General features: G+C 48.4%; 2 protein-coding genes and 1 long non-coding RNA gene across 13 annotated transcripts in view; 2 read left to right on the top strand and 1 right to left on the bottom strand.

Moving 5' to 3' along the window:
- Positions 1-250: 250 nt before the first annotated feature.
- LOC117283376 lies at positions 251-7,809 on the bottom strand. Of its 5 annotated transcripts, none has more exons than XR_004514346.1 (3): positions 7,494-7,526; positions 7,098-7,220; positions 3,611-4,924 (listed from the first exon to the last, which is right to left on the bottom strand). XR_004514346.1 is itself a non-coding variant. In XM_033756239.1 (3 exons), exons 1-3 carry the CDS (start codon positions 7,762-7,764, stop codon positions 6,766-6,768), a joined length of 603 nt encoding a protein of 200 aa, XP_033612130.1. In that variant the 5' UTR covers positions 7,765-7,809; the 3' UTR covers positions 5,966-6,765. The 5 variants fall into 5 exon arrangements, 1 of the variants encoding a protein (XP_033612130.1); XM_033756239.1 differs by lacking the exon at positions 3,611-4,924 and adding an exon at positions 5,966-6,970 and having other exon boundaries at positions 7,098-7,224; positions 7,494-7,809; XR_004514347.1 differs by lacking the exons at positions 3,611-4,924; positions 7,494-7,526 and adding an exon at positions 251-485 and having other exon boundaries at positions 7,098-7,307.
- On the top strand, positions 5,633-7,507 carry LOC117283377. Its single transcript, XR_004514349.1, has 3 exons — positions 5,633-5,741; positions 6,804-6,976; positions 7,440-7,507. It is a non-coding gene; the product is annotated as an uncharacterized LOC117283377 (long non-coding RNA).
- Positions 7,810-11,068: 3,259 nt separating the features above from the next.
- Lpin1 (lipin 1) overlaps positions 11,069-21,071 on the top strand; it is a 42,686-nt gene continuing 32,683 nt past the window's right edge. For 3 of the 7 annotated variants that reach the window (XM_010629044.3, XM_033756236.1, XM_033756238.1), the window contains exon 1: positions 11,071-11,305. The gene's annotated coding sequence lies outside the window, so the exon portion shown is untranslated. Of the gene's footprint in view, positions 11,306-21,071 lie in introns of all 7 variants that reach the window. The other 4 variants (XM_033756235.1, XM_033756234.1, XM_033756237.1 and 1 more) reach the window with 3 other exon arrangements.

Here is a 21,071-nt window from a genome sequence, read left to right as displayed (position 1 = left end):
ACAGTTACATTCATTGTTGGGATCTTGTACCTCTACATGACAAGTCTTGGTTCTCATTTTTTTCCCCTTACCCCTGCCCTCCCTTCACCCCCTCCTCCCCTCCCCATCTACACGTTTGCGCACGAATTCTTCGACTTCATGCTCCCTTAGCCCTCAGAATAACGGATTTTCTTCAGTCCCGTTTCAGGGAGGAAAAGGTTTCGGTGTACGTTTCTGTCTGTGCACAGTGGTTTCTATAGATCTGGTTCTCTTGTGATAATTTAATCCACGCATACACTCAGATCGCATCTGTCTCATTGATTGCCCTGCCCCGCCGTCCCCTGCTGCCACGACCACTCCAGTGGAATCTGCGTGACAATGCCGACCACCTGGCAGAAACCGGATCTGAGGTATCGTCCCCTCGGGGTCAAGCCTCCTGGAGGTCCTTGGCATGCACGGCATTAAAAGTCAGGCAAAGAAGGAATCGTTGGTTTCTTCGCCTGCAGCTTGGGGACAATGGGTTCTGTTACAATTTTGATTTATTTTCTATTGATCTCTGTGTGTTTGTGTTTTTTGAAAATGCCTAGTGGTTTTCAAGAAGGAGAAGGATTAGATGTACCCAAAGATATGGAGGATAAGAATGTCACTGTTTGGACACAGCCTTCTCAGTCAAATAATAACTGAACAGAAGGTGCATTTGAGGGGAATATTTCTTTTAAGGAAATAGTTCTCAGGAAAATAGCATGTAATGTTACAGACGTTACTGATACTTCATCAGAATTACCATATATTGTCAAACATCTGAGAAACAATGAATCATTGGGGAAAAAATGGCCACTGGCATATTATCAGCTAAGATGGAAAGAAAGCTTAAACTCCTGCTAACTTTTCACAATGTATTCTATAATGATGTATTTGGCAGGCGCCAGCTCAGCAAGCGGAAATAGATGCCTAGAGAGATCAGCTCGTTGCCCCTGACTTGCTATAAGGACATAGAAATCTGGATAAAGGAAGCTCTTTGAAAAATAAATTTTGCAGCAGCATTTGCAAACTTCACCTCGGTGTTGAGTGCTTTTGTCTGACTGTCATCCCCGAACCTGCTCCCACCTTTCAGAGAACCTGCATCTCCTTGTGAAATCCCGTGTTTGCTGCCCTACGGTCGGTAGCACCCTGCCATCCCCCGCTCCCCTCTCCCCCATGGCCGCCTTCTTGTCTTTATTTTTGCTAGGGTGGATGGAACTCAGGCCCTTGTGCTTGCTAGGCAGGCTGCAGCACCACCGAACCAACCTCCTGCCCATTGTTTTTGAGAAAGCATCTCACTATGTAGCCCAGGGTGTCCTCCAACTACCAGTGATCCTCCCGCCTCAGGCTCCAGAGTGCTGAGATACCAGTCATGCGCTACCACGTCCGGCTTCATTTTTTTTTTTTCCAGATTCTGCATATTAGGGCAAACATGCAGGATTTGTCTTTGCAGAAAACTCTGAAGCACAGAGTCTCAATGACTGGATCAAGGTGACACTGCTGGGCAGAGTCCCTAGTCAATGTTTTTAGGTGCAGAAAGACATGGAGTCACCTCCTGGGGCATCTGGGGCCCGGCTCTGCCTGGGTGGTCAGTGGAGCCATCCCCATCCTCCATGAGAGAGGAGGTGTGGGACGGGTCGGAGACAGCCAGGGAAGGGCTGGGTGAGTGTGTGCGGGTGTGTGAGCGAGCGCAGGAGGAGGGCAACAGGCAGGTGACCACTGAGATGGAGGTCAAGCCCTGGGCTGCTCGCCTTGTCTGCAGAAGGGTCTCAAGGCCAGGGCCAGGCCCCAGGGCAGGAAAACAGACCGCAAGAATGTGCAGGAGGTGATGCACACCTGTCACCCAGCATCTGGGAGGCTGAGGCAGGAGGATCACCATGAGTTCAAGGCCTCACAGTGAGCTTGAGGCCAGCCTGAACTACACAATGTGACCCTGTCTTAAAAAAAAAAAATTAGGGGCAGGGGATTTAACTCAGTGGTGCCGCTGTCTGCCTCACAAGCTCAAGGTCCCCACTTTGATCCCCGGTACTGAAAAAAAAAAATCTCAGGACAAATCTTACATTTCAGAGCAGCCAAAGTTACTGAAGCATTTGTTGCTATGAGGGGACAGTGTTGTGGCAGAGCATGTTTGGTGGCTGGAAAGGGGACACCAGAGGCACCAGGTCCTGACCCCTGGTCCCTGAATGTGTCACAGTACACAGTAAAAAAAGAATGTGAGCTCAGATGGAATTAGGGTTGTTCATCACCAGCCTTAAAATAGGCTGATTACCCTGGTTCCCGGGTGGGACCTGGTCAGCGCGTGACGTGGAGAACAGGTTGGAGGCAGGGGTCGCAGGCACCCAACAGCCCTTGCCAGTTCCGATGTAAACTCAGGAAACAGCCCAAGGCTCAGGGTGTGTAAGATCTAAAGTCTCACTTCCACTCCGCGGAGCATGAACAGCCGAAAGGGCCTCCACGATGCTAAGTCCTACAGCCCAAGGAGGGCTCCAGATGAAAGACCCAGGGCCTTACTTTCGGGAGCCTTGAACACCCCAAAAGGCCTCCAAGATGTTGGGACCTAACTCAGTGGGGCTCCGGGAAGCTGGACGACGGAGGAATGAGAGTCACCCAGGAAGGAGCACACCAGGCTGGATGGTAAACAGACCTTTATAGTCTGGCCAGATGGCACTCCCGGAGCCAGGTAGCTCAGAGAGACTGCTCAGGGGCTGAGTTTGTTTTATAGGGTTTTTCTAAAAAGTTTCAAACATAGGTCAGGGCATTCGCAGAACTACCAGAGGACAACATTCCAAACACACTGCTTATCTCATGCAGGAAATGTTCTATGGTCACCTTTTGTCCTACCACTTGTCCCTGGTCAGGCTGTTAACCAAGTTAGCACTTAGCATATGAAGACGCACAGTCTCTGGCCTATTAGCATGGAGTCACTTTAGCTCATTCAGGTCCCACAAGGGGGCTGAACAAGAACAGCATTATTCAACTCCATTCAGCTGGGTTGGGAGCTGCACACCTGTAATACCAGCACTCTGGAAGGCTGAGGCAGGAGGATTGCAAGTTCAAGTCCAGTCTGGGCAACTTAGCGATTTAGCAAGATCCTGTCTTAAAAAACCAAAGCAAAACCGAACCAAATGGCACTGGCTGCTGGCCGCAGGGGGCGGTACAATGCAGGAGGCCACTACCGTTAGACAGAAATCCTGTAGTATCCTCCAAGGGTAAACGGAGACCAGTGAGGCATCCCCTGTGGAAGTGGCACCACCAGCCCCAGCCCAGGGAGCTCGAGAACGCTCTTCTGTGCTCTGGAGTCTTGGGGGCCTGGCCTGGGCTGTGAAAAGCGGTGGAGGACAGCGCTGTTTCTGTGTCTGTTGTCGCTACCTGCCTATCCTCTGTCAATCATATCCGTATGTCTGTCCGTCCGTCTATTTGTCATCTCTCTACCCGGCTCATTTGTCGTCTGTCACCTACTGCTTCTCTCCCTCTCTCTGTCTCTCAGACCAAAGATGTTTCCAAAGACAGCAGGGTAGCTGGGCGAGGTGGCATAGGCCTACAATCCCAGCACTCGGGAATTGCTGTGAGTTCGAGGCCAGCCTGGGCTACACAGTGAGTTCCAGGTCAGCCTCGACTACACAGTGAGACCCTGTCTCAAACAAAACAAAACAAAACCCAAACAAACAAATGCAGCAGGGTTTTTGTCTTGGTCCCTGGGGCTGGCGTGTCCTGAACCAAAGTGCTTCCTTTCTCTTGAGGGTTCAGTGTGCTCGGGCCTGGGTGAGGGCTCCACCTCGGGTTGCAGCCCTGCCTGAGTGGATGAAAGCAGGTCAGCTGTGTTGCGTATCCCTCTGTGCTTGCAGTTGGGGATCGAACGAGGGCCTCTGCACTGAGCCACATCCCAAGCCCTTTTGTTACTTTTTCTTTTGTGACAGGCCTTGCTAAGGTGGCTGGGCTGGGCTGGAACTTCTGAATCCTCCTGCCTCAGCCTCCTAGAGCCCCGGGCTTACAGCCTGGCTCGTCTCACTCTGTATATGGTCCCACCCTTAGGACCTTGTCACCTCCCAAGGGCCTGCATCCCAGCACCAGCACACTGACCATTGCTTCGGCACAGGAATTAGGAGGTGGGGCCTGAAATGCAGCCCGTGGCAGTTGGGCACCCACGAATTAAGGCCATTTAGATAAATCGCGTGAATACACGGAGGAAAGAAGTTGTGGCAGAAAATGAGGCCCGAATAAAGCCCATGTCTGTGTTCCTTCTGAGAGGCTGAGGCAGGACAATTGCAAGTTTGGGTCCAGACTTTCTACATGGTATTGTCTTTCTCCAGCCTCTCCCTGGCCGTGAGGTCCCCGTTTCGTCACAATCCTCTCTGTACAGTGGAGAAGCTCAGGTCAAATTCCACGAGGCTCCCAGTGAGAGCTGGGCTCAAAGCCAAGTTCATTTCTGGTCCCCACCATGTTTAACTCCTCAGTCCAAAGGCCAGCTTCACATTTTGTGTGAGAATTTCGAAGGGGCAAGCAGCAGCCCTGGGGCGGGAGGAGATTGTTTTCTTCTTAGCTTTGATGAAACGATTGTGGAAATAGCCCGTTTGGACCTTTTTGGTGGTCCTGGGTTCAGAGTGAATCTCTGAAACCCTTCCAGACCCTCGGCAGGTCGCAGGAGAAGAACATGTGTCATTCACTTTGAAACTTCACCTTGAGTGAGGACCAAAGCCAGGCCCCGAGAGCCAGAGTTGCCGGCCGTGTCCTGGGTCAGCAGCACAGCCGTTACACTGGGAGGGCATGGTGCGCGCCTGGTGGCTGGGGTGTCCCGGGGACCAGAGTCTGCCGTCCCCACGGCTGGCCAAAGTCCCCCAGACCTGCAGCACTGTCGTGGGCTGGGCCGGATGGAGATCACAAGGCCCAGAAGTGGCTCAGACACGGCATTCCCTCTGGCTGGGGCCTAAGCAGCAAACGTGGTTTAGAGATGGAGAAATCAGTGGCCTGGAGTGGACACTCACAGGTGTGGGCTCAATCTGACCGTCTGCCCGCCTGCCTGGGTTCCCGCTTTCCAGAAGAGCCCGTTTCTATTTCACATGTGTTCCAGGGTGTAACCCTCGTCTCCCTCAGTGTCTCCTCCCTCCCCTCCCTTCCCACGTTCTCACACGCTTCCTTCTTTTGGTGATTTAACCCAGGGCTTTCTCACTGAGCTGCATCCCCTGCCCTTATTTTTTATTTTGAGACAGGATCTTGCTAAGTGGCCCAAGTTGAGCTTGAACTTGCAATCCTTCTGACTCAACCTCCCAGAGTGCTGGGACTGCAAAGTTTATGCCACTGCACCTAGTTTTTTTCACCTGGTAAAAACATAATTGCTGGGCGTGTTGACACAGGGCTGTCATCCCAGCACTCAGGAGGCTGAGGCAGGAGGATCGCCATGAGTATATATATATATATGGACAGGTATTGCATGATAGTCCAATAAATGTATATGATTAATTAGTGTCCAACATTTCTGTTTTTCAGATTCCAATCATGAAGGACCCTGGGTGGACTGGAAATATGTGGCCTGCAAACACTAATGTGAGTGCTGTTGCTTTTACAAAACATCCTTGCTATGCTCTGAGGTGTCACGAAGAGGGAGCGATGCTTCTTATGGACAGGTATTGCATGATAGTCCAATAAATGTATATGATTAATTAGTGTCCAACATTTCTGTTTTTCAGATTCCAATCATGAAGGACCCTGGGTGGACTGGAAATATGTGGCCTGCAAACACTAATGTGAGTGCTGTTGCTTTTACAAAACATCCTTGCTATGCTCTGAGGTGTCACGAAGAGGGAGCGATGCTTCTTGTTCCACTGTGGTTCCCTGCCGTGGGTGTATTTGTCTGTGAGGCACACGTGTGCCCTCCCTCCCTTCTTTCTTTTGTCTTTTTATTTACTTATTTTTTGAGACAGGGTCTTGTTATATAGCCCAGGCTGGCCTCAAACTCTCAGAGATTCTCCCACCTCGGCCTCCCGAGTGCTGAGGTCACAGGTGTGCGCCACCACGCTGGTCAAGCACTGTGCTTTTGGGAGGCTGCTGTCAGGGCCCACCTGAGCCCCTTCTGAGTGGCCCAGAAGCCTCTGTGCAGCAGAAAGCCCTCGCCTACCCCTCCCTTGGGCCGTGGGTCCCAGCCCTCCTGCCTGCCCACCCTCTCTAGGCTCGGGGGCTCGGCTGAGATCTGCTCTGGGTGTCTGTGGCTTGGGGGTGGCCCTCACCTTGTGGGGCATCCCCACCCTGGAGCTTGACTTTAACCATCCAGGGCATACATGGCTTCCTGAGGATTTTAAACCCAACACCATGGGGGAGGTCTCCAGGGTGGCGAGGTTGTTGAAATGGTGCAGGTCAGAGGGCTGTGTGTGGTGGTGCACACCTGCGATCCCAGCACTGGGGAGGCTGAGACAGGAGGATCTCCAGTTCAAAGCCAGTGCGGGTTACATAGTAAGATCCTGGAGGAGATTACAGGATAGAGCAGCATGTGGGACACGGGGTGGACTGAGGCCTTGGCAATGACCCGGGAAAGAGAGGGGAGCTGGAGGAGGACCCAGACACCCTGGGGCAGGAATGGAGGAGGAGGGGGCTGAAGAGGCGGGGACTGGGATCTGGGAGGAGCTTAAGTTGTTTCCCAGGAGTGGCAGGGATGGGGTCCAATGGGAGTCCTGGAATCCTGGGTGGGGGTGGGATGAGCGGTGGCAGTTGGATGGGGAGAAGGGCAGAGCTCCACGAGTGTCCTCTCATCTCAGTGGGCGCACAGCCTGCCGCTCACAGGTGGCTTCCTGTGCCACGTCTGTGCTCTCCAGACCCTGAGGCTGCCTGGGCCTCCTTCGCCACATACAGACCCGAGGCTCCAGCACAGGGAAGGTGGCAAGGAGAGGCAACAGGTGACCTGTGCCATTGACCCTCCCCGAGCTTTTGAGAAGAGGGAGTCTGCTGTGGGGTATCCAGAGAGCCCAGCAGTTGGCCAAACCTGCAGGTAAGAAGCGGTATGGTAGCTGGGGCATGGGGTGCATGCTTGTAGTCCCAGCACTCTGGGAGGCTGAAGCAGGAGGGTTGCAAATTTGGACAGCTTAGTGGCCCAGTTGTGTGAAACATACCACTGCAGAGGGACAGGGCAGCTGCTCAGTGCAGAGAAGCCAGCCAGGGTCACCTTCCTCATGGACTCCAGTGATGCTCCAGGGAGGGTGTGGCCAGGAGACACTGCTCTCAGTTTGAAGAATCTAGCTGGTACGATTGAAAAAATTACAGTAGCCGGGCATGGTGGCTCACCCTGTAATCCCAGCACTCGGGAGGCAGAGGCAGGAGGATCACTGCCAGCCTGAGCTACATAGTGAGTTCAGGGCCAGCCTGAACTGTAAAGTGAGACCCTGTCTCAAAACACAAAAAACAAAAACCAAACACCCCCCCCCAGTATTTAAATACACAACCATACCATACAGGACACACGGACAGGAATCCCCTCTCTCTGAGCACCCTCCTCCCATCGTCCTCACCACTTCCTGCCGCAGCTCTGGAGTCCTCTTTCCTGAGGGTCTTTAGCTGTGCTGTGCTGGCTGCCTCCATGTCCTGAATGGATTCAAGACGTCTCCCTGTCCTGGGCACTGTGACTTTGGGGAGGAGCCAGCAGCCACTCAGTGCCAGAGCTGGTGACGAAGGTGGATGAAGACTATTTTCACCGGCTGCTTTTCCTCTGCCCTTTGCCTTGGTCCAAGAGCAGCAGTTCCCAGAACTCCAGGTCATCGGGGCCCAGTTACTCAACACCATATTTTTGCTTGTTCCTTTTATTTTCTGTTGTCTTTAGGTTTCAGAAAGAAATGGACTTGAATTCTAGTTCTCTTGCACATTTTGCAGGGGGAGGAAGTGAAACATGGTCTGGATCTTAATAGTGTGCAAATAATTTTTTTTTCTTGGTACTTGGGATCGAACTCAGGTCCTGTGTTTGCAAGGCAGGCAGCAGAACCACTGAGCTAAATTCCTGGCCCTGGTGTGCAAATTTTTACCCACACAACTCATGTGCCTTCCTTGTGGGAAATCCACTGGGAAATGCTGGCCATAGGGAAAGCCACAGAGCGCCGCCCCGCCCACTTGATTAACATCTAATTTGCATATCACACTGAGGGCCACTCTCTAATGGCTTATTGACCCAACCCTCTCAATGCAAATAGTTTCCTTTTTCATACTCCACTTTTTATGCACATACTGGCTGTGTTTTAGTATGTTCTCATTTCAGAATCTTTCTTATATATGGTGGTTTTTTTCGGAAGGGATGTGGGAGCTCAGCCAGGGTGTTTTTCCCAGAAGTTATGTTTTATATTTTCCTTGTTAGAAAGTGAAATACACCCAGCACTTGGGCGGCTGAGGCAGGAAGATCACAAGTTCTAGCTCAGCCTAGACAATTTAGCAATTTAGGGAGACTCTGTATCAAAATAAACAGCAAAAAGACTGGTAATGTAGCCCAGTGCAGAGGCCCTGGGTTCAGCACCCAGTACCATTAAATTAAAAATGAATACAGCCTTGGGCTGGGGATTTAGCGCAGTGGTAATGGCACCTGCCTTGCAAGTGAAGGACCTGAGTTCAATGCTAAAAAAAAAAAAAAAAAAAAAAAAAAAAAGACTACAGCCTATCATGGTAGTGCACATGTAATCCAAGCACTCAGGAGGCTGAGGCAGGAGGATCACTGCTAGTTGAGGCCAGGCTGGACTACACAGCAAAACAAACAAACAAACAAGAACCCCCCCCCAACAAAAATAAAACAGATAGAAAAAGACCGATTCAGAGAAAAAGTTGTAATCCAGCTTGGCCAGTGATTTAATAAAATTGCCTTATATATTTTACATGTTTTTTGGTCTGTTAGTCTGGTGTTTTGTCTGTTTTTATGAATTTGACAAAAGCTTATAATATAAATAAATCTGGCGCTGGCAAAAAGAAAAAAAATTTTAAAAATGGGAGTGGAGGGGAAAGAAAAGAAAACAAGATGTATCCTGTACCATATCTCCACTGTGAAGGTCAGCATCGGGCTGCAATCAGGATGCATGATAAAAAATAGATAGCTAAGTAAACAGATCAGACTTTAGCCAGCCATGAGCAGGGGCAGTCTTTTCTTTTCTCTAAAGGCATGGCTGACCCAGGCTGGCCCTGTGGGCTCCCTTGAGAGGCAGGGACACTTGCCCGAGTGAGGTCACTCTGCGGGAGCCGACGGGTCAGGTTGGGTGCCTGGCCCTGGTATTTGGTCCTCCTGCTGTGTCCTTGCATTTGGTACGTGTCTGACGCTCTTTCTGTTTTCACTGGCACCCCTGCTCTCTGCAGAGGCCGGATTCGGCCCGACCTCTCTCCTGGAACCCTTTCCCTCCATTCCTGAAGAGCCGATCTCCTACAAGAGCTCCCTATGACTCTGTTCCTGGCTGTTTTCTTCTTTCTTGGCTTATTTTTCCCCCCAGTACTTGAGGTGGAGACAGGGCCTTTGCCCTGAGCTTCATCCCCAGCACTTTTGTTGAGTTAATTTTGAGACAGGTTCTTCTCAGTCTGTAGGTTGCCCAGCCTGGCCTGGAACTTGCGATCTTCCTGCCTCAGCCTTCTGAGTGCTAGGACACAGGTGTGAGCCACTTCAGCCAGCTCTGGGTGGCTTTTCTTGAACTTGGTCTTGAGGAACAATTAGCTTTTAATCCACTGGGCCGGCTGCTGAGTCCGAGCCACAGAGCATGTCCTGGAAAACAAAGAAAAGAGATAAAGAGAAGCGAAGTGGGTGCTGCTGGAGTGGGCGGAGTCTCTTCTCTTCTGCCTTCTCCTCGAGACCCTAATATGGGGATTTCTTCCCACTCATGTCTCCTCCACGCTCTTTTATTTTTGTTTTTATTTCTTCTGAAATCGTGGTTCCCTGGTTTTCACGCTTTCTCTTCAGCACAGTGAGCTTGACTCGGATGTCTCAGCCTGGTGTCTGCGCGTGTTTATTTAGCTCTGGTGGGACAGGGCCTAAGTGGCAGAGGTCACTCTGGGTGAGAAGCCCCGCCCAGCACAGCCTGGGGACGACGTGGTCCCCTGGGTCTCAGCCAGCTGTGCGACCTCAATTCCATAGGGACCTCTACCGCCGGAGCCGCCTGGACCCTGTCCCTCCTGCCTCAGCCTCCTGAGGGCTGGCTGGGGTTCACTGCCGCACCGGGCTGCACTGGAGATCTGAGAAAAGCGCAGCGCTTGGCCCCGCAGCCTCCCTGTGGAGTGACCGAGAGTGCTTGCCCGGAGCGCTGCAGATCTCCCGCCACCCCTGGAAGCCTCTGCCCGGGCATTGAACAGCAGCGGACTCAGCTTTGTAGGACTCGGCAGCGTCTGCGCACAGGCTGCGAACTAGAGACAGGAAAAGCCCTCTGCTCTAAGAAGGCGTCTACAGGGAGAGACGGAGGGCAGCCGGTTTCTAGGCTGAAAATCGAGACTGCGGTTCAGAGCAGCAGAAGGCGGGCTCTCTGGGCCTCACCCGAGGGGGCGTCCCGAGGGCACCCACAGAAGCTGCTGGGGAGGGGCCAACCCGCCCCGGCCCGGCGTCCCTAGGGGCTGAGCGGGAGGAGCCCGGATGTGCCTGACACTCAGGGAGAAGTCTGGGGACCCAGCGTCCGCTCTGACACCCCTGCGGCAGAACCATCTTAGGTCTTAACAGGACCTTAACAGCTTTCCATTTCACAACCCCTTAAACACTTAGATCTATAGGGTGGTGATGGTGCACGCCTGTCATCCCAGAACTCCAGAGGCTGAGGCAGGAGGATCGCCTTGAGTTCCAGGCCAGTCTGGGCTATACAGTGAGTTCAAGGCCAGGCTGAAGTACAAAGCGAGACCCTTACTCCAAACCAAACTAAACCAAACCAAACCAGACCAAAGCAAATCCCAGCGAGAAGGAATCAGGTCCCACCAAAGGACTCAGCCTGCTGCCCTCTCCTGTCCTCCCCGGTCGGCCGTGTTTCCCAGGCTCCATCGGTCTCGGGGCCATCTCCAAGCACCCTCGGCCTGTCCCCTCCTCTGGGGCCCAGATGCTGAGGTCACAACTGCTCTGGTGACCTCACAATTCTGCAGCCTGGTGAGTGCCCCCAAAGGGAGGGCCGGGCACAGCGGGGTGGAGGCCCGAGGCTGACAGAGTGAGGAGGCTGCGCCGGCGGGGGGCGCAGGCCATGCCAACCCTTACCACAGCCCCCCAGGGGCTGCCCGGCCTGCTGCAGCCCCAGGACCAGGCGACGACCCGAGTCCGGGTCGGTGGCTGCTGAATGGGGCCGCCCAGCGCACTCCCAGGGCGGACACGAAGACCTGACTAGTCCCGGCTGCTAAGGTACAGGATGCTGGGGGGCGGGTCCCGGGCTCTGCCCCCCACCCCCAGAAGACCGTTCTCTGCCAGGTTCTGGGAGACTGCGCCCCGGGAATCTGGATTCCTGTTACCCGAGTCACTCTGGACTTAGAGACAGTGCTTTCTTTCCTTTGTTCATTTGCTTTTGAGACAGGGCCTCCTTATGTAGCCCAGGCTGGCCTCAAGCTCATGGTGAGCTCGCTCCTGCCTCTGCCTTCCTAGTGCTGGGATCACAGGCGAGCACCACCACAGCTGGCCCCATCTTTTAAATGTAACCGGATCCTGGATGCCTTCTCCAGGGGCTCTTAAGGACGACCTATATCTCTATTTCCAAAACGTCCATTACACTGTAAGACCTAAAGTCTTATTTCTACTCCACGGAGCGTGAACAGCCAAAAGGTCTCCACGATGCTGGGCCCTAACACCCAGCGAGGCTTCGTGAATACGATAGAGAACCGAGAAACCCAGGAAGGAACACACCAGGCTAGATGGTAAAGAGACCTTTATTAGTCTGGCCAGATGGCACTCCCGGAGCCAGGTGGTTTAGAGAGGCAACTGCTCAGGGGCTGAGGTATTTTTTATAAGGTTTTTTTAAACAAAGAGTCAGGGAATTTATAGAATAAGATTGTAAACATATTGTTTATCTTATGTAGGAAATGTTCTAGGGTCACCTTTTGTCAAATCATTTGTCCCTGGGTGGGCTGTTAACCAAGGTAGCAATTAGTATATGAAGAAGCACAGTTTGGCCTATTAGTATGGAGTCACTTTAGCCTATTTAAGTCTTACAATCCCCACTGATCTTAGGTAGAATCAAATCCTTGATTCATTGTTTTAAATTTTTAGCTAAGGGGTCACAGCAATTTGTAAAGGCATCTCTTCGACAGCTACGTTGGGGATTAGGATTTTCAGAGTATAAAAAGTTTTTATATTTTTATCATTTGTAGGTTTATAAATTCTTAATTTAGAAGTATAATAATTTATAATAGTATGACATAATATAAGAGTTTATATTTAGATTGTAGTTTTCCTTCTTTAGCCGTGTGTAGATTTACCAGCTTCCGGTGTGGTGAGAGCAGGGTTTTGAGTGTGTTGTTTCTTGGTCTCCTATAGTCGGATTCTCTGGAATTTTGTTTTATTCTAGAGTGGTGTAGCTGAGTTTTAGCTATCTTGATAGTTGTGGGAGTAATTATAAGTGATTCATATGGCCCTTTCTATATAGGTCAGAAAGGGGTCCTTTTTTAAATTTTAACATCACAGGGAGGTCTTTGTTTTTTAATTTATCCTTGAATATTTTTTTAAAAATATTTGTACATTTTAACCTCTGTGATTTTATATTGGATAAGTCCAAGAGAAAGTCTCTATAACCTTTGTTATAAATGTTGGCCCATTGTCACTGCCTATGGAGAGAGGCAGACCAAATCTTGGAATTAAAAAAATATTATAGCTATTTTGTTAGATTTCCACATTGCCTCAAATAATTATATCTTGTTTAATTTTAATAAGTGTCCTCTGTTGTGAGAAGCCCATAGTTTTATAGATTGTGCCATAGTTATATCGAGTGGCAACCAGGAATCTGTATAAACATTTATCTTTTTTCTTTTTGTCCATCGGAGAGTCTGTATGAGTGCCCATAGCTCTGCTTATTGAGCTGACTATCTAGTGGGGAGGGGTCCTGCTTGGACCACTTTATCTTGAGTCATCTCTGCATAGCCAGCATAGTGTATTCTATTTTCTATGAAGTTGTTCCCATCCTTGAGCAGGAAGGAATCAACCTCAGGCAGGGGGTCTTTTTGTAGATCTAGATGATTAGAGAATAATTCGTCAGTGACCCTGAGGCAGTCGTGGTCAGGGGGCCAGTTTTCGAGGGCAAAAAGTAGCAGGGTTTAAGGTTTTAACTGGAGTAAAATATAAGGGGGGATTTTTATAGATGAGGGCCTGATATTATGTGACTTTATTATTTGAGAGCCATCAATGTCTTGTTATTTAATAGTTTTAAAAGGTATGGGAAAACTGAATAATTTATTTTTTTCTAATGTTATCTGGTTAGCTTTTTTAATTAGCCATTATTGCAGCTGCCAGGGCTTTATAAACAAAGGAATTATTTCTTTATAACTGGATCTAAATTCTAAAATAAATATATTATTGGGTAATTTTATGGGCCTATTCCTTCAAGGAGCACCCCTAAAGCAGTATGATTTCTTTTAGTCAGGTATAAACTAAAAGGCTGGGTCACATTTAGGATCCCTGATATAGGGGGGCAGCAGAAAGAGTTTTAGCTGTTTAAATGTTGACTCTTGTTCTTTATTTTATAATAATTATTGTCTTTTTGGGGCCTTTAAAGATTTATATATATAGAGAATCTAGATTTTGTAAAAACCTTTTTATCTCAAAAAAATTTTTATCTGTTTTAAGTTTTTTTATCTCTAAGCAGCATAAATTTTATATTTTGCCTCTTGAAGTAGTATTAATATTTTCTCAATATCGTATTTAGTATATCTAAAAATTAATAATAATCATAATTTTATGTATGAAACTTTATAATCTTTAATTTAATTAGGTATTAAAAGTATTTTTATAGAATTTTTTAATAACTTTTTCTATAGAAATTTTATTTTGAAAATTGAGTATTATAAATAACACAATAGCATATTTAGAATTTAATCCTTTGATGATAACCAATGTAAACATTTTATGATATATTTGGTCATGTTTATTGGAGGTATATTTTCTTAGAAGGCCTTAGTGAATAAAGACTAGAATAAATTTTTTTTGAGTAGCTGTCTTTTAATATTAATAGTTTATCTAGATCTAGTTTATATTTAATTATCTTGACAAAATTTTAACTTATAAAACCAGGTTATAGGAATTAATAAATTATTAGTATCTTTGTTGTCATTTTAATTTAGTATAATTGGACAAATATCTTTTAAATAATTGTATAGACACAAACTTGTAAGACAATTTGTGAAACTATAATATGTTTAAATGTATTTTGACCAATTGAATTATAAGGTAGGTGGCAGCACCACTGAGCTAAATAAATCTCCAGCCCTAGAACCTCTTTTAGTTAATATTAGTTAAAACTTTGGTAGATCAATTAACAGATCTCATAGAATTAGAATCAAAAGGAATGAAAGCTCTGTTATTATAAAAGTAAACCTTTTGTAATAAATTTGAAATCAATAAGCAAATATATATAATTTTGTTAAATCATTTTTATATATCTTTTTTATATATTTAAGTCTTTTGGTCTTGTATATCTTTTTTTATATCTTTTTAATAAGATAAGCATATAAAATCTTTTTATATTTGAAGTATATTTCTTTTATCCATAGCTTTTTTATTATGTTTTTTTGTCTCATTTATTATTAATCTTTTATAGTAAATTTTAGTTATTAAAATCTTAAAGTGTTTTTTATATCTTAAAATTTGATTGGCTATTTATAGAATAGTATTAACCTTGAGTTTTTATCAACAAAGTATAAAAGATCAAGTTAATTCTATAATCGAAATTTAAAAATTTGTAATGCACAAGAAATGTTTAAAGCACACTAATTAAACTTAATTTTAATTGAAACAAAGATATATATATCAAACAGTTAAAATTTTTTAATTTGATTTTTGTTGTAAAAATCTCTTGATATCTGCCAAAACACAATTGTAGTTTTTCTGGCTTGTAGTTTTTTTTTTTTTTTTTTTTTTTTTTTTTTTTTTTTTTTTTTTTTTTTTTTTTTTTTTTTTGTCTTTTATAATTTTTTTATCTGATTTTAATCCATTAGAGATTTTTTCATGTTAGTTGTTTTAATCTGAGTGTAAGCCCTGTTTTATCTTTTTTTCTGAGTCCCATCATGTTTTTCCATTTGCATCCTCCAGTGCAGTAAGGTTAAACAATTTTGTTTTATCTTTATCTCCTTTATACCTTTTATCTTAGCAACTCAAGTGGAGGGGAGACAGCTGGACCTCCTCCAAAGGGGAAACACTGGGATTTGTCTGTAACGATGTTACATTTTTTGAGAGACAAGTTTATCACAGGAAAATGGCAGATTTAGCAAGCAGGTGTTTTATAAATAAAACTAAATAGTTCTTATTAGCAGTTGATTATCACAGAGCAGAAGCTTGAGTAGCTCCTAGAGCACAAGAGGCTCCACATTATTAAAGTCTCAGGTAAGTAAAACAAAGGCAGATAATTTTTTTTTGTCTAGTTTCCCACCCCCACCTCTGGGGGCCAAGTCTGGCTTAGCTGAGACCATGATAATTCGCAAAGTTTTTAAGCATTTTTGGTTGCAGTTTTATCTTATAGTCCCCCACAAAATCTGTATCAAAATTTTAATTATGTACTTGAGAACAGTTGGTTTAGTATTAGCATTTCCCATAACTATTAGATATTCCCTTGTCCGGTGATGCAATGCAAGACAAAGGGTGGGGTGCCGGGGTTCTGTTTCAGAAAACGGCCTTGTTTATTTGCCTGGAGGGCTCTTTAAGCATAAGCCCTCCTCCCTTTCTTTTGATGTACAGAGGAGGTCACCCAGCTCTTCCCATTCACTCTCCTAACCAATTCTCTTTCACACACACAGTCACCTAAGAAGTTAATACATTCCCTCCCTGGGTCCCCTTCCAAAGACAAACTAGGGAGCAACCCAGGGGATCTCACCATTCAGACAGAGGATTTTATTTATTTTCCTTCTTTTTGTTTCACTATTGACGAGCCGGCCTCTGCGTCCTAGAAAGGGAACCCAGGAAATCCTGGGGGCGCGCACCTTTTCCCTTCCAAGGAGGCAGACAGTCGCTTGCTCAGGTGGGACTCGGATTGACACAGGGAGCGAAGCTTTCCATGAGAGAATTTAACCCGTAATCATCCTTTTGTTCAGGGAAAAAAAATAATTTTAAAATTAGAAAGCAATCCAGTGGGGTGGTGTTCTTGGAGCTGGATGTTCCCATCTTGTCCCTAGGAATAAATTTAGTTTAACACTCAACAGATGAGACACTGACAAGACAGACAGGCGCCACACAAAAAGAAAAGCTTTGATTCTACTACCCGGAGTCCTCGTCAGGGCCGGGGTCAGGGGAGGTTTCCCGGCTCGTCAGCCACCTCGGTCCTGACAAACAAGACAGTTGCAACCGCCAGCACAAAGCTTACCTCCGGAGGCTTTCAAAGGTCTGTGTCTGAGAATCTCCTGCTGGATCCCGCAACAGAGACTCTCGGCCGGATTTACAGTTCCCGCCTGGGTATCTCGCTGGGGCCTCCAATATGTAAGACCTAAAGTCTCACTTCCACTCCACGGAGCGTGAACAGCCGAAAGGCCTCCACGATGCTGGGCCCTAACACCCAGCGAGGCTCCGGGAACACAACAGAGAACCGAGAAACCCAGGAAGGAACACACCAGCCTAGATGGTAAAGAGACCTTTATTAGTCTGGCCAGACGGCACTCCCGGAGCCAGGTGGCTCAGAGAGGCAACTGCTCAGGGGCTGAGGTACTTTTTATAAGGTTTTTCTAAACAAAGAGTCAGGGAATTCACAGAACAAGACTGCAAACATATTGTTTATCTTATGTAGGAAATGTTCTAGGGTCACCTTTTGTCAAATCATTTGTCCCTGGGTGGGCTGTTAACCAAGGTAGCAATTAGTATATGAAGAAGCACAGTCTGGCCTATTAGTATGGAGTCACTTTAGCCTATTTAAGTCTTATAACACGATAAGCTTTTCTTCCTTTCTTTCGTTTCATTAATTAATTAAAAAAATGTTTGAGGCAGTGTCTCTGTGTAGCCCAGGTTGCCCTTGAACTCTTGGTGATCCTCCTGCCTCAGCCTCCAGAGGGCTAGGACACCCGTGCATGTACCACCACACCTGGCTCCTACTTGATTTTAAAAAAATTGTATAAAGTAATTTTCTTTTTGTTTCCCTCCTTTGCATTCCTTTCTGCCTTTCCTTCTGCCATGGTGGGGGTTGAACCCAGGGCCTTTATACTGAGCTATAGCCACTTAAAACTTTTTTTGTTTTTTTGCTAAGTCACTAAATTGCTTAGTCGGGGGCTCAAACTTGTCACCCTCCTGCCTCAGCCTCCTGAGTGCTTGGATTATAGACATGTACCACCACACCTGGCTGGGCCTGCAAGATTTTGAGCCCTAGACTTCCTGTATTTCAACCCATTGGCTATTTATTTATTTATTTATTTTGTGGTGCTGTGGATTGAACCCATACCTTTATATTGAGCTCCATCACAGGACCTTTATTTTTCATTTTGAAACAGGGTCTTGCAAAAACCCAGACTGGATTTGAACTTTGGATCCTCCTGCCTCAGCCTCCCAGAAGCCTGGATTCCAGGCATGTGCTACCTTCTCTGGCCAGGCTACCTGTTGTCAGAAGCAGAGGGCCTCAGTCAGGTCATGCTCTGACCTTATTTTCCAGGAGCTGCTGGACTTCACTTGCAAGCTGCGGGCAAAAGAATCGGGTCAAAGTTCCAAGGTGCCCCAGGCAAGAGGCTCTCTAGGGCCCTGAAAAGGAAACAAACTGACAGGCCCCACCAACTGTGGTGCTGAGCATCTGCAATCCTAGTGCTTGGGAGGCTGAGGCAGGAGGACTGCAAGTGGCCGCCTGGCCGGGCCTGGGCTACATAACAAGAGATTGTCTCCAAAATCCAAAGCCAAACTAACCCAATCAAAAACAAAAAGCAAAAACTCCCCAAACCAAAAGAATTCAAACTTGAGAAAGATCCCTGGTGTGATGTCATTTTTTTCTCCTGGGAGACAGGTGGAAAGCAGGAACAGCTGGATCAAGGTGCACTGTGCCTGCTCGTGTTTGCAAACTGACGGTGTGACCACTACTATTCCTGGCTTCTCTGAGTGTTTTTGCTTTTTTGGGTTTTGTTTTGTTTTGTTGTGTTCACAATAATGGGATTGAATCCAAGGCCTTTGCACTGAGCTGCATCCCTAACCCTTTTTGAGACAGGGTCTTGCTAAATTGCTAAGTTGCCCAGGCTGAGCTCAAATTTGCAATCCTCCTGCCTCAGCCTCCCAGAGTGCTGGGATTACAGGCTTGCACATCCACTGCCTGGCTCTTAGTTGAGGGCGTCTCCATCTCCAAGCTCTCCTCAGTCTCCCTCTGTGTGGCCGGCACTGCTGGGAATGAGATTTGAGACTGCCCCGCACCTCTTTACCAAGATCACGGTGACTCAGGCACTGACCCCGGGGATAGAGGTGTTTTTGTTCCCGTTGGGGCCCAGTCCTGTGGAGCAGCCACAGCAGATAGCCCGGTCCCCGCGGTGGGGTTCTCTTCTGCCCCCCTCCCCGCCCCACTCGCTCTGTAGCCCAGGCTGCCCTGAAAGTTGCAGCGATCCTCCTGCCTCAGGCTACGGAGTGCTGGGATCACAGGCGTGATCCACACCCTACACAATGTGCTGGCTTTTAGGGTTTAAAAGCCTGGGCGGAACTTTGTGGGTGTCAGATACACGGGGTCTCCTGACCTCAGACCTCAAAGAGGAGCCCATTTCCTGGGCAAGGGACTCTGTGTCTCAGGAACCCAGGACCTGGAGATCTGGGCCCCTCCTTTCTCTTCTCCCTCTCTTCCCAGTGGGCTGCCCTCCCCTTGTCAGGGGATTGGCCCAAGGCATCACCTCAGCCGGCTGAGTCACCCCGGTCACACGGGGGAGGCCTGGTGGCGACAACAGGCGGGGCCTCCGCAGGGGGGCTCCGGACTGCCGGCGGGCGTGTTCTGCGACTGCCCGGAAAGCCCGGATTCACCTGCTCTGAACCCGCCCAGCATCCCACCGCCAGGCCTGGGGCTGCAGTCCAGTCCTAGCTGGGCTTTGGGCTGCAGCTTTGCAAACTTTGATTTGTTTCTTTTTTCTTTTCTTGGCTTCAAAAGCGTTTAGACTCCTCCAAGTCTTCATACTTGAATCATCGGGATAGTCGAAAGTTTCCTTCCTCTCTCTCCCTTTTTCTCCTTCCTTCCCTCTTTTCCTTTTTCTCCTCCCTCCCTCCCCCTGTCACAGGCTCTTACTGTATCCCAGGCTGGCCTAGGCACAGTTTGCCCCCCCCCATGTGTCCTGAAACGGGACAGGGACAGGAGGACTTCCTTTGGGGCATTGCAACCTCTGCCATCTTCCGAAGGAGAGAAGCCTGTGTCTGCTGGAGCTGTCCGGCCCTGTGGCTGGGGGTCGAGCCCCTACCCCGTCCAGTTCGGCCCCAGCTGCCCCTGCACTGATCTCTGAGCCTCTGCATTTTGACCCCAAATTCCTGGGCTCCCCCTTGGCAGGACGCCCTTTACGGTATGGGCAGCAGCCTCTGCTTGGTGTCTCAGGTATCCCCTCCTGTGGTGTGTGGAGGTGCACAGTCCCTAGGCTTGCTGCATTTTTTTTTTTTTTTTTTTTTGGTACTGGGGATTGAACTTGGGGCCATGTGCTTGCGAGGCAGGCGGCAGAACCACTGAGCAAAATCCCTGGCCCTGCACTTCTTGGGATAACATCTACATGACCATCTTCCTTTGGGGTGCTTTCTTGGAGTGCTGTGAGACCATCAGTATTTGGCTCCGCCATCCTTCCCAGCCTCAGGACCTTTGCACTTGCTGTTTGGGCTTCCAGGACAGATGCTTTGCTCCTCCCCATCTCTGTTTGAACCAGAGTTTTCTGGTCAGGTAGGATGTATTCACACGAGGTGACCTCTGATCCTGGGATCCTGGAAGCTGTGAGCTGGGTCATCACAGGGTGGCTGCTTGGTCACCAGGCTGGTGGGACCAAGGTGGAACAAGTGAGTCCATTGCAAAGTGATCGATAGTAGGAACTGAGGTGAAAGAAAGGCAGGGCCGCGAACATCAAGGGTGTGCACTGCCAGGCCAAGGTTACCAGGCAGGCCCTCTCCCTGTTACTGTCCTGTACCCCACTCCACCCCCAGGATCACTGTATGTGAGCCTTCACATCTACACTTGATCTTAGCCAAAAGGCCGAGAAGCGGTGAACATTTAAATCTAAAACAAGCTAACATTGGTAAAAGATGCATCGCCCCCACCCCCCTCAGATCCCCCATGTGAACACTGTCCTCCCACCGTCCTCACCACTTCCGTCCTCACCACTTCCGGTAGCAGCTCTGGGGTCCTCTTTCCTGAGGATCTTTTCCAGGTGTGATCACAAATGCAGCGACTGCTGCTGCCCAGCGCCATCCTACAGAAAGGCGGCTCCTAAACACACGACGCTGTGTCCTCGTCCACCTCAGTCACCGGACCTGGCACCGTGTGACTTCCGGCTCTTCTCCAAAGTCACAATGACCATGAAAAAGACACACTTTGGGTCCACTCAGGCCATAGAGGCAGCCAGGACAGCACAGCTAAAAGACCCCAAGGAAAGAGGACTCCAGAGCTGCTGCAGGAGGCGAATAGAAGAGGTGGGCATGGTGGTGCGCACCTGTAATCCCAGCACTCTGGAAGCTGAGGCAGGAGGATCACTGAGTTTGAAGTTTGAGGCCAGCCTGGGCTCTTAGGAAGACTTTGTCTCCACCCCGGCCCCCCAATAAAGTGGCAACAAGGATGGGATGAGTATGCTCAAGTTCAGGAGGGGGGATTTAGAGGATTCATGACAATGGGTCTTTTAATGTAATACATTTATAAAAGACGTCCACCAGTTTTCCATTAATCCAGGCTCGTGAAATGCAGGACCACGGCTCTGACGGGGAAGCAGAAACACAGCTTGGGAGGCCCCAGCCCGGGAAGAGGAGGCAGGCACTGCTGCTGCAAGGCCAAAGGCCAGCAAGCAGGGCTGCCGGG

This window comes from Fukomys damarensis, unplaced genomic scaffold, assembly GCF_012274545.1.
Source record: "Fukomys damarensis isolate Sample0158 unplaced genomic scaffold, DMR_v1.0_HiC HiC_scaffold_25, whole genome shotgun sequence".
Lineage (NCBI taxonomy): Eukaryota > Metazoa > Chordata > Mammalia > Rodentia > Bathyergidae > Fukomys > Fukomys damarensis.
The sequence above is the reverse complement of the archived record's forward strand: the minus strand, read 5'-3'. Positions and strand labels throughout refer to the sequence as shown.